Source organism: Salmo salar, chromosome ssa16 (genome assembly GCF_905237065.1).
Source record: "Salmo salar chromosome ssa16, Ssal_v3.1, whole genome shotgun sequence".
Classification (NCBI taxonomy): Eukaryota; Metazoa; Chordata; class Actinopteri; order Salmoniformes; family Salmonidae; genus Salmo; species Salmo salar.
In genome coordinates, this window is record NC_059457.1 from 21,510,211 (window position 1) to 21,523,156 (window position 12,946).

At 42.9% G+C, this 12,946-nt stretch overlaps 1 protein-coding gene across 1 annotated transcript; it reads left to right on the forward strand.

The window, feature by feature from the left end:
• The first annotated feature begins 1,912 nt into the window (after positions 1 to 1,912).
• Positions 1,913 to 6,369, forward strand: LOC106573353 (four-jointed box protein 1-like). The gene has a single exon (XM_014148329.2). It carries the CDS (start codon positions 2,355 to 2,357, stop codon positions 3,636 to 3,638), a length of 1,284 nt encoding a protein of 427 aa, XP_014003804.1. The 5' UTR covers positions 1,913 to 2,354; the 3' UTR covers positions 3,639 to 6,369.
• Positions 6,370 to 12,946: the final 6,577 nt, after the last annotated feature.

Here is a 12,946-nt window from a genome sequence, read left to right on the forward strand (position 1 = left end):
AGCCATCTGCATCTGTTTCTAGTCCTATATTATTCGAGCATGTCGTTACAATGATGAAGATCAAGACAACGAAACATTTCATTTAGGGTGAGTATTGGTTAAGTGGGACACCTGGCAAAGTGGGACACAAGCTTTGTAATGGCCTATTATATTTCAACATTTAAATCAAATTCGCTAGCCTATAATTGTAACTTTGTAGGCTGCATGTCCTGTACCAGCATCACATGTTCTCTCCCAGGTTCATGGTTTGAAAGAGGTGTGTAATTGCAGTCCATATAATACAGCATAATACAATACAGTAATACAGTCCACACTCAAACAAAGTTGCTTATTGGAGCTTGTTTCATTGACTTACAAAAGAGAGCATAGCTACATATATGTGCTTTTAAGTTTTTCTGTTGTGCTTAATGTATTAATGTATTGGTAAAAAATATAAATAATAATAAGATAATGGCACAATCATTTCAGCTTTGATGGGCTTGGGCTCATAAAATGTCTTTACATGTATCTTTACTTTACTTTTATACTCTATAAATTGACTCCTTCAAATAATTCCCTCTGGCATTTGCCATCGGCACGCTGCAGGAGGGAAGCAAAGTTAAGTCGAATCCATCACTTCAATTGTTTGGATGTGCCCATAGTAATGTAAAAAAAATTAGGTGGATAGGATAGATAAATAAAGTTGAAACAAAATAAATAATAATTAATAGAATGGGTGTCTCCCTTCAACTCAATGATGGCAAAATGGGTGGACTTAGCTAGCTAAACAGAAATAGCTAGGCTACTTTGATTTTCTACTTTACAAGCTAGCCAGCTAACTCTTTCAAATAAACATGATGTGTTATTATGGGATATACCAAACAGAGCTACAGACCTAGCCTGACATTGGTAATTAGCTAATTATTACTTTTATTTCAGTATTTCAGTGTGGAGTCAATTGAGGGGACTATGTTTCATGAAGCCATTTGAAGACTGTTGCTGACAGAGGTATGTATAAATTATTTATACTGTAATACATTATGTATAATAAGTATTGGTGATTCAATAGCCTAGTTAATCATTACATTACTTGTAAGACTATGTTTTGCTCAGTCTGGCAGTTACCAGAACCATCCGAGGCAGAGGATCTCTCTTTTGGCTGCTGCTGATAACTGAGAATGGAGCAGAAGACACATTTTTGTCATGCACTGTAACTAATGGACCAAGTTGTATTGTAAAAAGTCAGCCAGAGTTGACATGGGCTATCATTCAAACAAAGAGATGCCTCCCTGGCCACCAGTGCATATTTCCAAACTATGTTTGCATATAATTACAAAATCTAAAACCATGCAGGTATTTTGAACATCATATATTTATTTATTTATAAAATTATATTCTTAGCACAAAAAAATCTTGCTATTTAATAATGAATTTATTACACCATGTAGGGTTCTATATGGAACCATTTTGAGGGTTCCATATATGATGCATGCGATTTAACCATTTTTTGAACCCTTTTGACTGGTACTATATATATATACAGTACCAGTCAAAAGTTTGAACACACCTACTCATTCAAGGGTTTTTCTTCATTTTACTTTTGTTTTTACATTGTAGAATAATAGTGAAGACATCAAAACTATGAAATAACACATATGGAATCATCTAGTAAGCCAACAAGTGTTAAACAAATCAAAATATATAGTCCAATGGTGTAAAAATGTATTTTTTACAAAACTGAAAAAATGGAATAAAGTGCCGGTTTGATTCAGATAGAACCGTGCACCTTAAGGTAGCCCCGCGAGTCGCCGTTGCGTGCACTTGCTCTGGATGTGTAGCTCTCCAAAGTACGCTTCCATATGACCCACCACTTCCGACGATAAGCCTACCCAGCTCGCAGCCCGAGTCACGTGCCCCCCACCCCCCCGTCTCTGTGGAGCAGAAGCTACACAAATCAAACTCAACCAGCACCCAGTGGAGATCGGAGAGATGGAGACGCGGAGAGAAAAAGCACTTTGCTGTCCGGAACGAGAGACGCTGAAAAAAAAGATGATCCGTTAAATAAAAGACTGCGTCATGACTCATATCCTATCGACGGAGAAGGATTTTAGTTCACCCAACGGGAACAGAGATGCGAACCTCGTTGATTATTAACGGGCGGTTCCTTGATCCAAACAGTCCAACTCCGCCCGTGAACGGGGCACGGGACGCAGCGCCTGTGCTAGGCATCGCACTCAGGCTAGGTGTGGTTTCACAACACTTGGATTAGCCTACCTAGTTCTTATTCCAAACACTCGTTCATAATTGAAGCTGAAGCCGTCGGGGATGTGCTAGTCATCTCGTCGCAACAAAGGGAAGGGCGGCTTTCAGTAACCATGAGGGCTGTATCGGCGAATTTACTTGCACTTCTCTTGCTCTGCACTTGTGCCAGTGTATTCTACGTCTGGAGCAGATTGGAGAGAGACAACACGGGACTACAGTTAACGAGTAGGGGGTCCGCTCACATTGGGCCATCCCCGGACCTCTCTGCTAAAACTTTCCGGGCTTTGCTCGCCGTTCCAGTAGCACAGAGACTGCATTTGGGGGGCATCCTGGATGCCCACAATCTCACTGGTGTTGCGGATCAAACTGGCTCTTTAGGAATCAGAGATTACCATATGAATGTAGATAACAAGGGGTCAGCACAGAGGGGGGTCCCGGCCAAATTGGGCTCTCCGGTTGAGGGGATTTTTTGGAGTGAATGGCTTGAGGATAAGTTTCCCGTCAGCTTCAGTGAGGAACATGCCCGGGCATGGAGAGGGAGAGCCCGGGGACACCGGATTGTCAGACTGGAGCCGGGCTGTGGTAGAATATCCAATCAACTTGCCACTTTTTCGGACCGATCCAAAGCATGCGTGCGTTATGGAATAAACGCGGACCAGGTGCAGGGGGAAACTTTGACTTATTACCTGGCTAGTTTGCTGGGTATTACAAATCTGCCGCCTCTCATCCTCGCCCAGTTGAACGTTGACAGTGAACAATGGGCTTCTGTGAGAAGAAGAATAGGAGGTTTACAGTGGAGTGAGCGGGCCGTGGTCTCACTCACCCAGTGGGTCGCCAACCTGACAGGGGTAATTATACCTGCGCCGCTGCGCCAAGAGAGCAAGGGGCTGCGTCCTCTACGGGGGGAGCTGGGGAACAAGACGACGGCGGAGCTGCTCGAGCTAATGCAGTGGACGGACCTGATAATATTGGACTACCTGTCTGCTAACTTCGACAGGCTCGTTAGCAACCTCTTTAGCCTGCAGTGGGACTCGCGCGTGATGGAGAGGGAGACCAACAACCTGCTCAGAACACCCCGCGGCGACCTGGTTTTCATCGACAACGAGGCAGGGCTTGTGCACGGTTACCGGGTACTGGATATGTGGGAGAAGTACCACAGCACCGTCTTAGACTCAGTGTGTGTGTTCAGAAAGAGGACAGTACAGCGTGTTATAGAACTGCACCGGCGCAGGGACACCAGGACTCGGCTGCTCGAGCTATACAGAGACAGCGAACCTTTGTCTCCGGAATTAGGGTTTCTCTCTGATGAACATGCGGGAGTACTACAGAGTCGAATAAACAGATTATACAAACACATATTGCATTGCAAGGTGAAGTACCACCAGCTGGGCGTTTAGTTTTGATTCCTCTCATTTAGAGGTTCTGTATCTGGCATCTGCTCCACAGAATGACGTGTGCTGCAAATCAGTAACCACACACCTGTACTAGATTAATGCGCGTCAGTTGAAACAGTTTTTTAAATATATTGATGAACTACCTCTTGTGAAAACAACGTTTTGCCTACTTTATATGTCTGCATAAATATAAACATTGACGTTGATTTTTGGCTTCGTGCAGGATGGGTCATAATTTATTTTCAGCCAGCCTCAAAACATAGCTGCAGGAATAATGTGATATGAGCCAATGCATCTTTGTAGCTATTTAGGAGCCAATGCATCTTTGTAGCTATTTAGGTTGAATGGTCAGCCTTCAACCTCAGGAGTTTGATAGGCTACACATTTGTGTTTATTAATAGGAACAAACTATTGTGGTGTAAGGGGGATAATGGATAATCACTTCATATCATCTGTATGCACAAGGTGCATTGTGTTCAATAATCTCCATAAGAAACTGGACTGCTTGATAATGAGAGCCAGGCCTTAATAGGTTACTCCTAAAAAGTTTTGTATTTGTTGCCACAAAAATGTATAATGTAGACTTTGTCACCTGTCTCACTCCTTTTATAGAAGCTCTAGCCTACTGTACAATCAATTGTCATTGCAAACACTTTCATGTATTTGGTTGTCTTGTGATTGTATCTTCTGCCTTATTGTCAGTGGTGTAGTGGGGGATATATGCAGGTAGCAGATATACGCCATTTACCCACTTTTCCCCCGTGGGCATTGCTTATACTCACTACTTAATCCCCACTGATGCGTAACAAAGTAGTATAGTGAAGGTATATGCCATATAAATTATGTAGTACAATAGATACTTTATTCACAAAGTAGCCTACACAATTGTAATAAAGCATGTGAAATATATGCACATGCGCACCGCACACATAGCTACACTGAACAAGAATATAAATGCAACATGTGAAGTGTTGGTCCCATGTTTCATAAGCTGAAATAGAAGATCCCAGAAATGTTCCATACGCATAACATTTGTTGTGCACAAATTTGTTTACATCCCTGTTTGTGAACATTTCTCCTTTTGCCAAGATAATCCATCCACCTGACAGGTGTGGCATATCAAGAAGCTGATTAAACAGCATCATCATTACACATGGCCTCATTAAAAAGCCACTCTAAAATGTGCAGTTTTGTCACACAACACAATTCCAAAGATGTCTCAAGTTTTGAGGGAGCGTGAAATTGGCATGCTGACTACAGGAATGTCCACCAAAACTGTTGCCAGAGAATTTAATGTTAATTTCTCTACCATAAGCCACTTCCAACATCATTTTAGGGAATTTGGCAGTAGGTCGAACCGGCCTCACAACCGCAGACCACATGTAAGGCGTTGTGTGGACTTGCAGTTTGCTGATGTCAATGTTGTGAGCCTAGTGCCCCATGGTGTTGGTGGTGGGGTTATGGTATGGGCAGGCTACAGACAACAAACACAATTGCATTTTATCGATGGCAATTTGAATGCACAGAAATACCACTTTGTTTTAGGTATCTGTGACCAACAGATGCATATCTGTATTCCCAGATGTGAAATCCATAGATTAGGGCCTAATGAATTTATTTCAGTTGACTGATTTCCTCAATTGAACAGTAACTTGGTAAAAGTCTTTGAAATTGTTGCATGTTGCGTTTATATTTTTGTTCAGTATAGTTTCAGCTGAATATCAGGCAGTCAAAGTGCGCAGCTCTCATGATTGTCGCAGGGAGAAGCTCATAGAAATGAATGGCATCAGTAGCCGGTAGGGTTGGAAGATATTTAAACTTATTGAAAAAGTCTTTGTTGAATCTTTGCGATTTCATAATTCAGTGCTATTTGAATGAACATTTTTAAGGCTTTCCCCAAAAAACTTCCCAATTAAATGTTGACTGCAACAACAAAAAAACTCCCCAAAATATTTTGACTGATTTTACACAGGCCTCAAAAATGGTCTCCTGATGTGGTTTAAAGTTGCACTATGCAGAAACCACTCTGCCATTTCTTGGTTGCTAAAATTCTAATAGTTCCCTAATTTTGGTTAATGTGACAAAACAAGCAAGTATAGTATAAATAATCAGTGTACCATCTAAACCTAAGAAATATATTTTCCATAAGCAAACATTTTCAGCTGTTTGAACCTGGGGTACAAAAGTAAAAGATGCAAAAATAAAACATAAGAACAGGATGCATAGATATAGCGCACATAGAACAGATCTACTGCCTCTTAGACTTGCTTTCAATGAGAATGACAGATCTATAACTCACATTTCTATGTGAATTTGTTTGGGTCGCCCAAATAGTTACATATTACAGCTTTAAGCATTGTTGTGGACTTAGAACATCCAATTTTTGTAGATTTTCTATTAAAAACGTTAGATTTTGATAGTGAGAACCTGAAAAAACTATAGGGAAACCTAGCATTTTTCACACAGGGCGCCTTTCCTTCGTTGGGTAGGCCGTTTTGGATTTTTTTTTGTGCAAAATTAGAGTATACCCACTTTTCCAAGAACCACTACACCACTGCTTAATGTCATGACCCAGTCATATTTGTTGTACATGCTACACTGTGAATACTGTATATGTTAACCTGTTTTTGACATTCACAATTGCAATCCACTTTCACCAATTCAATGTGCATTGTAACATTCCAATCTTCCTGTCTTTTTTGCTAAATATATTGTAATTTCAAGTGTCAGACCACATGTTTGGTATTCAACCCTTCTTTAGCGGAGTACAATGGCAGGTCCAATATTTGCCTGTTCTGTGTGTTCAGTCCTCAGGTTTTAATATAAAGGGCTTTGTCCCATCCCTGTCCACTACAGTGTACCCATTGTGCTGTTGAAATGCAGTGCCCTCAGAGCCTGTTACCCTGGGACTCAGAGTCTCTCTCTCTCTCTCTCTCTCTCTCTCTCTCTCTCTCTCTCTCTCTCTCTCTCTCTCTCTCTCTCTCTCTCTCTCTCTCTCACACTAATATGGGTATTTGGACACAGCCACTGTCTGAGACAATTACAGGGCTCAGCTCGCCCTCCTGTCTACTGAGAACACTCTCACATTAACCAAACACAAGAGAGGGGAAAGTAGGGACCATTTCCTGTAGAAAGATACATTTGTAGCTTGAGTTTACACTCTGCATAACTCTCACACTTCTACAAAAACTGTTAAAGAAAGGGAAACCTGTAAATTGAACACTCTGTAGGCCACATTAGCGGGAGAGGGAGGGATTGAAGAGACAGGGTCTCTGTCATTCTCTCTCTCTATATCAGGCAGGGCCTAAATCAAATCTCTAACCCCCTGCCCCATATCCAAGCTCTTCTTAAAGGCACAATCTGGGACATTTCATTGTTACGTTACAGCCTTTTTCTAAAATGGATTTAAAAAAAAAAATCCTCATCAATCTACACACGATACCCCATAATGACAATGCGAAAACAGGTTTTTAGACATTTTAGCAGTTAGGCTGTAATGTAACAAATAATGTGGAAAAAGTCAAGTGGTCTGAATACTTCCCAAATGCACTGTAAATGTGTCATAAGCTTATTGTAACTATCTTACCATATCATAACATCATGTACAAATATCAATGGTTTGTGTTGGTGATGCTAATGTAACAGTTCAGTTATTGATGGTAAATCTATTACTTTGCAACAAAACTAATAATAGTCCTGACTTCACAATTTGAGTTCAGCCTCATGTAAAAGTTATTAAAAGGGTTGTTAAAGGCCCAGTGTAGTCAAAAATGTGATTTTTCTATTTTATATATATGTCCACACTATGAGGTTGGAATAATGCTGTGAAATTGTGAAAATTATTATATGCCATTTTAGTGTAAGACAACCTGAAATTTCATCCTGGTGGGATGGAGTTTTAGCCTGCCGGGTGACATCACCAGGCAGTAAATTAGTTAATAGACCAATAAGAAAGAGAGTTCCAAACCTCTCTGCCAATAAGAGCTAGTTTTCAGTTTTCCCCTCCACGTTCAGACCACTCCCAGACAGTCAGAACAACATTTTTGCTTGAGAAATTGCTTTTTGCTAAGAAGCTATTTTTGTTTGGACCTTTACATTTTTAATTTTAATGTATGACAAAGCATTTGTCCACACTGTTCACAACCCATTTCTTTCCCTGAGGTCTTTTTGTTATTGTTCCCTAGACCGTTACATCATGGAGTTACAGCATTTATTTGACAATTAAATAGCCTTCTTCTCATTAACTTATCTGAATAGTTAATTGTATTGTCAGACAAAGTCAAGGCATCGAGCCAAATCCATCTGCTAACCTAAGGCCCCTTTTTCTTATAGTTATATTAACTGTCACATCTTGGAAGCACAGCATTTATTTGATTTCACAAACTAAATAAAGTCTCTTTCTCATTAGTTCCACAGCGACCTTTCCGGTGCCTGTGATCTCCTGTTTCCAGACCTGCTGGAGGCACATTGTAGGGATGTCAGTGATAAACATTTGAAGGCCTAATGGTTTCCAGCCCTTCCTCCATCCTGCTGTCCCTCCATCCCCTCCCTCTATCCCTCATCTCATCTGGTTCATTTTACACCTTTTGTTGATAGCTAGCTGCAGGGCGCTCCAGTACACTTAATCCTGTTCCAGGCAGAAGTGAGGTTGGGGAGGGAAGGGAAGGGGGCCAGAGGAAAGAGCCTCACTTTAACAATGAGAGGGGTTTAGGCACTATGAGGTGTCTTATCATGACTTCTATGAGGACACAACTCTGTGGTGTCCACTACGCGTGCCAGTGTCATCTATCTGTGTTTCTCAGGGAGCGATTAGCAGCCTAAGACTCGGCTGGAGTTTGAGCAGGTGGAGCTGGAGGCTTTAGTAGGGCTAGCTGCCTGCCTGGTTTCTGCCTTTCTGCCTGCTTGTAGGTCCTGTAATAGGGACTTGGGGATCAATACGTGCACTGACTGCTGTGGAGGGGGAAAGCAGGTCATTTTCTAAGTGGTCTGGGGAGGGGGAGGCAGAATGGTAAAAGGGAGAAAGGGGGGTTAGGGCTATGTTTGCAGCTGGGCGTCTTGCTTTAAGGCACATCTGTCGAGGGCCAACCCTCCAAGAGATTTACGACGGCGGGCCACAGACACCAGGGATGCTAAGCCTAGGTCTGTATGCCTTAACCAGACTCGCACCCCTCCCTCCATCCCTCTATCCCCCTCTCCCTTTCTCCAACCACATTCCTGCCTATAGCATCTGTCTACAGTGGTTAGCTAAATGGAAAACAACATTTTTATTTTCTTAAGTAGTTGTTTTATGTATTTTCTTTGCACAAGAAACCCCTCTTGTTTTTTACTGGAGCTCATGTTACTTCTGATTACGCTACCGGCGGATATCAAAGCCTTTAGTCACAACCGCTCCTAACAGATTGCAGGTGTTCACCCTCTTACTCTCTGTCTGGCTTGTGTCGACTGGCCACAAACCTCACAAAATGTACCGCCCCCTCCCATCCATCCCACCACCCTCCCACTGTCCACCCTGAGGCAGTAAACTCTCTAAGCCCCCTTATTTGACATGGCCTCCTTATGGCAACTCCTCATTGGCCACTGCTAAGGGCAGTGGTTTTTATTTAGTCCATCTGGACGTGTGAGCTAGTTAGCCATGCAGGGTGTAGGGGCCAGGCTTCTATGGCCGTCCTCTGGGCTTATTCATGCTCTGTTTGTTTTCAATGTCAGAGGGTGGCCAGGGAGGCAGGCAGCTACAGGCAGCTATGTACTATGTAAGCAGGCAGAGGCTCTCTGCAGGCCTGAGGCTCCGTCCAAAAACAACCCTTAGCCCCTACCTCCTACACTTGGATTTCAAAGTATTGGATTGGTAGCTTCCATAAGCAATATGACAACAATTAATCCTAACCTACCAGAGGGCAAGCTTCTTATACCTACCTATATCTAATATTTTCAGATCTACATGAAGTGCCTTGGGGATAGGTGCTAGGGTTGTATCTGGATGGGGTCTGAACCTACAGACCCTATAGGTAAAAACACAGATCCTCTCTCTATGGTCTGCAATCCAGAGGCTCCTACATTGTAGACATTCCTGAGGAGGCCAGGGTGGATCTCCACACACACAGCCCAGATTCCTGCGAGCGGGGAGACAGGCAGCTGTGTATTTAAGCTCAGCTGTCGGCGGTGAGGTTTTCACTTATTTCTTTGATGATCTATTGGTTCAAGGGCACTAGTTCAGATAATGTTCTTTGTTTTCAACAGGTCAGGTTGTCTTTAGAAAATAAAAAACTATGATACTCATTGCTTTGATATGTAATTAGAGTAGAAACTATTTTATATTCACTTAGTACACAAAGCAAGTTCTTAAATAAAGAACATTGCTTTCTATTAGCTTCAATAAAGATACAGTTGTGAATGTCAACTGAGTGTAAATAGCCTTCACAAAAATCAACAAAACAACACAGGGCAACAACTGGACCTGAGTTGCCAGATTCCACGGGACTATCCAGCCGGGCTCAGCTTTAAAAAGGTGGTCATGTGCACAGCGTGGGCCAGTGGATGGCCATAACTGGCATTCCTTCGTGGCTGTGCAGTGCAGGGTGCTTCCTGTCCTGATTGAGTGACTTCATTATAATACTGGGTGCATACTAGGGGAGGGGAGAGTCACTCAGTCACAGTTGACTGAATGCAGGGGAGTGGACGCAGGAGTCGTGAGGGGCTGGAGAGCACAGACTGGGGGGCTGGAGGGAGAGGGGACTGGGGTACTCAGACTGTGAGGTAGGAGAGAATGTGCTAGGGTACTGGAGAGAGAAAGGACCGGAGGACATCAAGGGGCTTGGACTGCAGTGCCAGAGGTAGGCGACTGGGATGGAGGACAGGGAATAAGGGCACAGATCAAGGCAGGGCTACTATAGGGGTTGAGGGGATGACACGTCGGAGGCCAGTGGTTGGGGAGCTAGAGAAGTGTAAAAGATATTAGGGAACTGGTGGTCTAGAGGAGGGTTGCGATTGGGACTGGGCAGCACAGCCAAGGCCGAGGGACAAAGATAACTGAGGAGCAGGGAGTAGGGGGCTGGAGAGCAGAACCTGGGATGGCGCAGGCTGGCACGGGGGCTGCGGGGTGGCTGGGAAAGTTGCATGGTGGAGGGGAGTGGAGTGGGGGAATTGGTTTGTGCAGGCTCTGTCAGAGTAAATCATGCACTGGGGAACACTCATACATCTCTCCAGCTGCTGTCCATCCTTTCACTGCCTGGCCTGCCTGCTGTACTCTGTGATTATGGAAAAGATTACATCCGCCCTCTCCTCTTCCATCACACAGATCTGCTGCTCTCATTATACCCCAGCATGATCTCATTCAATCATTGCTGAAACTACTAGGCTATATCCTCCTACAATTTAATGCAAGAGCATTCTTTCATTCAATCGTCCTGGACCAAGTGTCTCTCGAAAAAAAGATTGTATCTAATGAGAATAACTTATATAGGAAATATGCATTCAAGAGGGACTGATTTTGGTGGTGATATGTATAATGGAAAATGTGTCAAACGTTATTTTCTCACATGGCATATAACATGGGACCTATCCTGTTTTTAAACCAATGTTTTCCGTGTTTTTACTTTATATGGCAGATTGTACAGTAAAGAAGAAACACATTACTGTTGGACATATTCCCTGCTATATATCACTGAGATAATGGGCCTATGTTACATATGAAACATCCATCCTTTCACATGCAGATTCAAGTCTATTTGTTAAGTAATATGCTACAGGATAATGCATTGTTTTGATGACATTAAGTCTAATACACAGGCCTACAGACAGTAGTACAAGGCTACAGAGAAATGACAAAACAGTAAACAGCCTGCAGAAAATCCTGACCTTTACTTTGACTAATCATTTACAGTTGAATAGCATTTGGCTATTATACATTATTTGGATAATAGGCAATACATTAAGTGGTTATAATTGGACAGGTAGTGAGCTTTATAATGGACTATTGTCTATGTGTGGGAAGTAGTGTATAAAAGATAAATATCTTCTGTTCCCCTCTGTAGGCTCTCTCTACTTTATGTGCTGTTGTTCTCTCTCTCCCTCTCTCTCTCTCTCTCTCTCTCTCTCTCTCTCTCTCTCGCTTTCTCTGAAATTACCACTGGTTCCAATTGCTGGGTGGCTTTGTGTACAAACTCCTTTCTCTCACTTAAAAGAGAGAGAGAGAAAGTTAGAGAAAGGCCACGCATTAATTTCACATTTGCAAGTCTTGCAATTACAAATCTCTTGTGTATTAACATCCTGTCCCGTTTATCTGCTTCCCTGAGCTAGCCAAGCATGACATTAGCTCCTCCATGTCAGGACTAGGTGCTGTTCCAGCATTTCCCTGTTTCTTTTCTCTCCTTTTTCTTCTCTTTGAGAGAAAACCCACAACGGCTCTTGATTGACGTGGCTGACAGATTTGTGTAACCTTCTGGGTGAAGCTTGTTGAAGCCTCCGTGCTGCAGCCTCTACGGAGGCCCGTTTCAAGCACACCGAGTTTGGCTCATTAGCATAAGTCTTCATCTCTATGTAAATGTGAATTAGTACGCTTTTGGAAATGACAGTTTGTTGAAAGGGGGAAGAATAACTGATCGCATTCATAGAGATCATCTATAATTTGACTTTCGAGTGAGGCTCATTCAGACCCACCTGGGCTGTGCTGTGGCCATGTGTTCTTAATGAAGATATTTCTATGCTAATGCAGTGCAGTGTGAGTTTAGGATTCGTATGGTTCAAGGCGAGGCAGCATGGGAGATGTGGCCAGTCTAAATGAGCTGGACGGACCTACAGTATGGTTCCGCTTGCGTAACACCGGAGAGGCTGTGACCTTTCTAAATACAGCAGGCAGCGCATCTGCAGCCACAGCTCCACACTACAAACCTGGACTCTCCTCATCCCTGACGAATTCTAAATACATAAACACAACCACATCAGCCATAGTCAGACCATGGATGTGGATGGCACTCAGAGTAAATAGCAATCGTTCATGTCAGGGACAATTGAGTATGATTGGAGAGGACTTGCGTTTATGTGTGCCATGACTTTGACATCAGAGCTTTGTCCACATCACCGCCAAGCACTGAGAGAATCGATACAGAGAAGGGAATATGTGGCACTTGATGACAAAATACCATCATATCTCTGATTCAGTTCTTTCACCGTCTTCCTTCCATAGCTGACCATGGCCTTTCTGAATGTTAGTGTTAGCTCACGGGTTTTAGCGTATTAGAGGTGCATGTGTGGTTACTCTTTTCCAGTCACTTTGAACGATGGCACCATTTGCTAGTGCCTGTGCTTGGTAATTT

Bases quoted from the DNA above. Each gene is read 5' to 3' on its own strand.
- LOC106573353 (XM_014148329.2), top strand. From the start codon at position 2,355: ATGAGGGCTGTATCGGCGAATTTACTTGCACTTCTCTTGCTCTGCACT.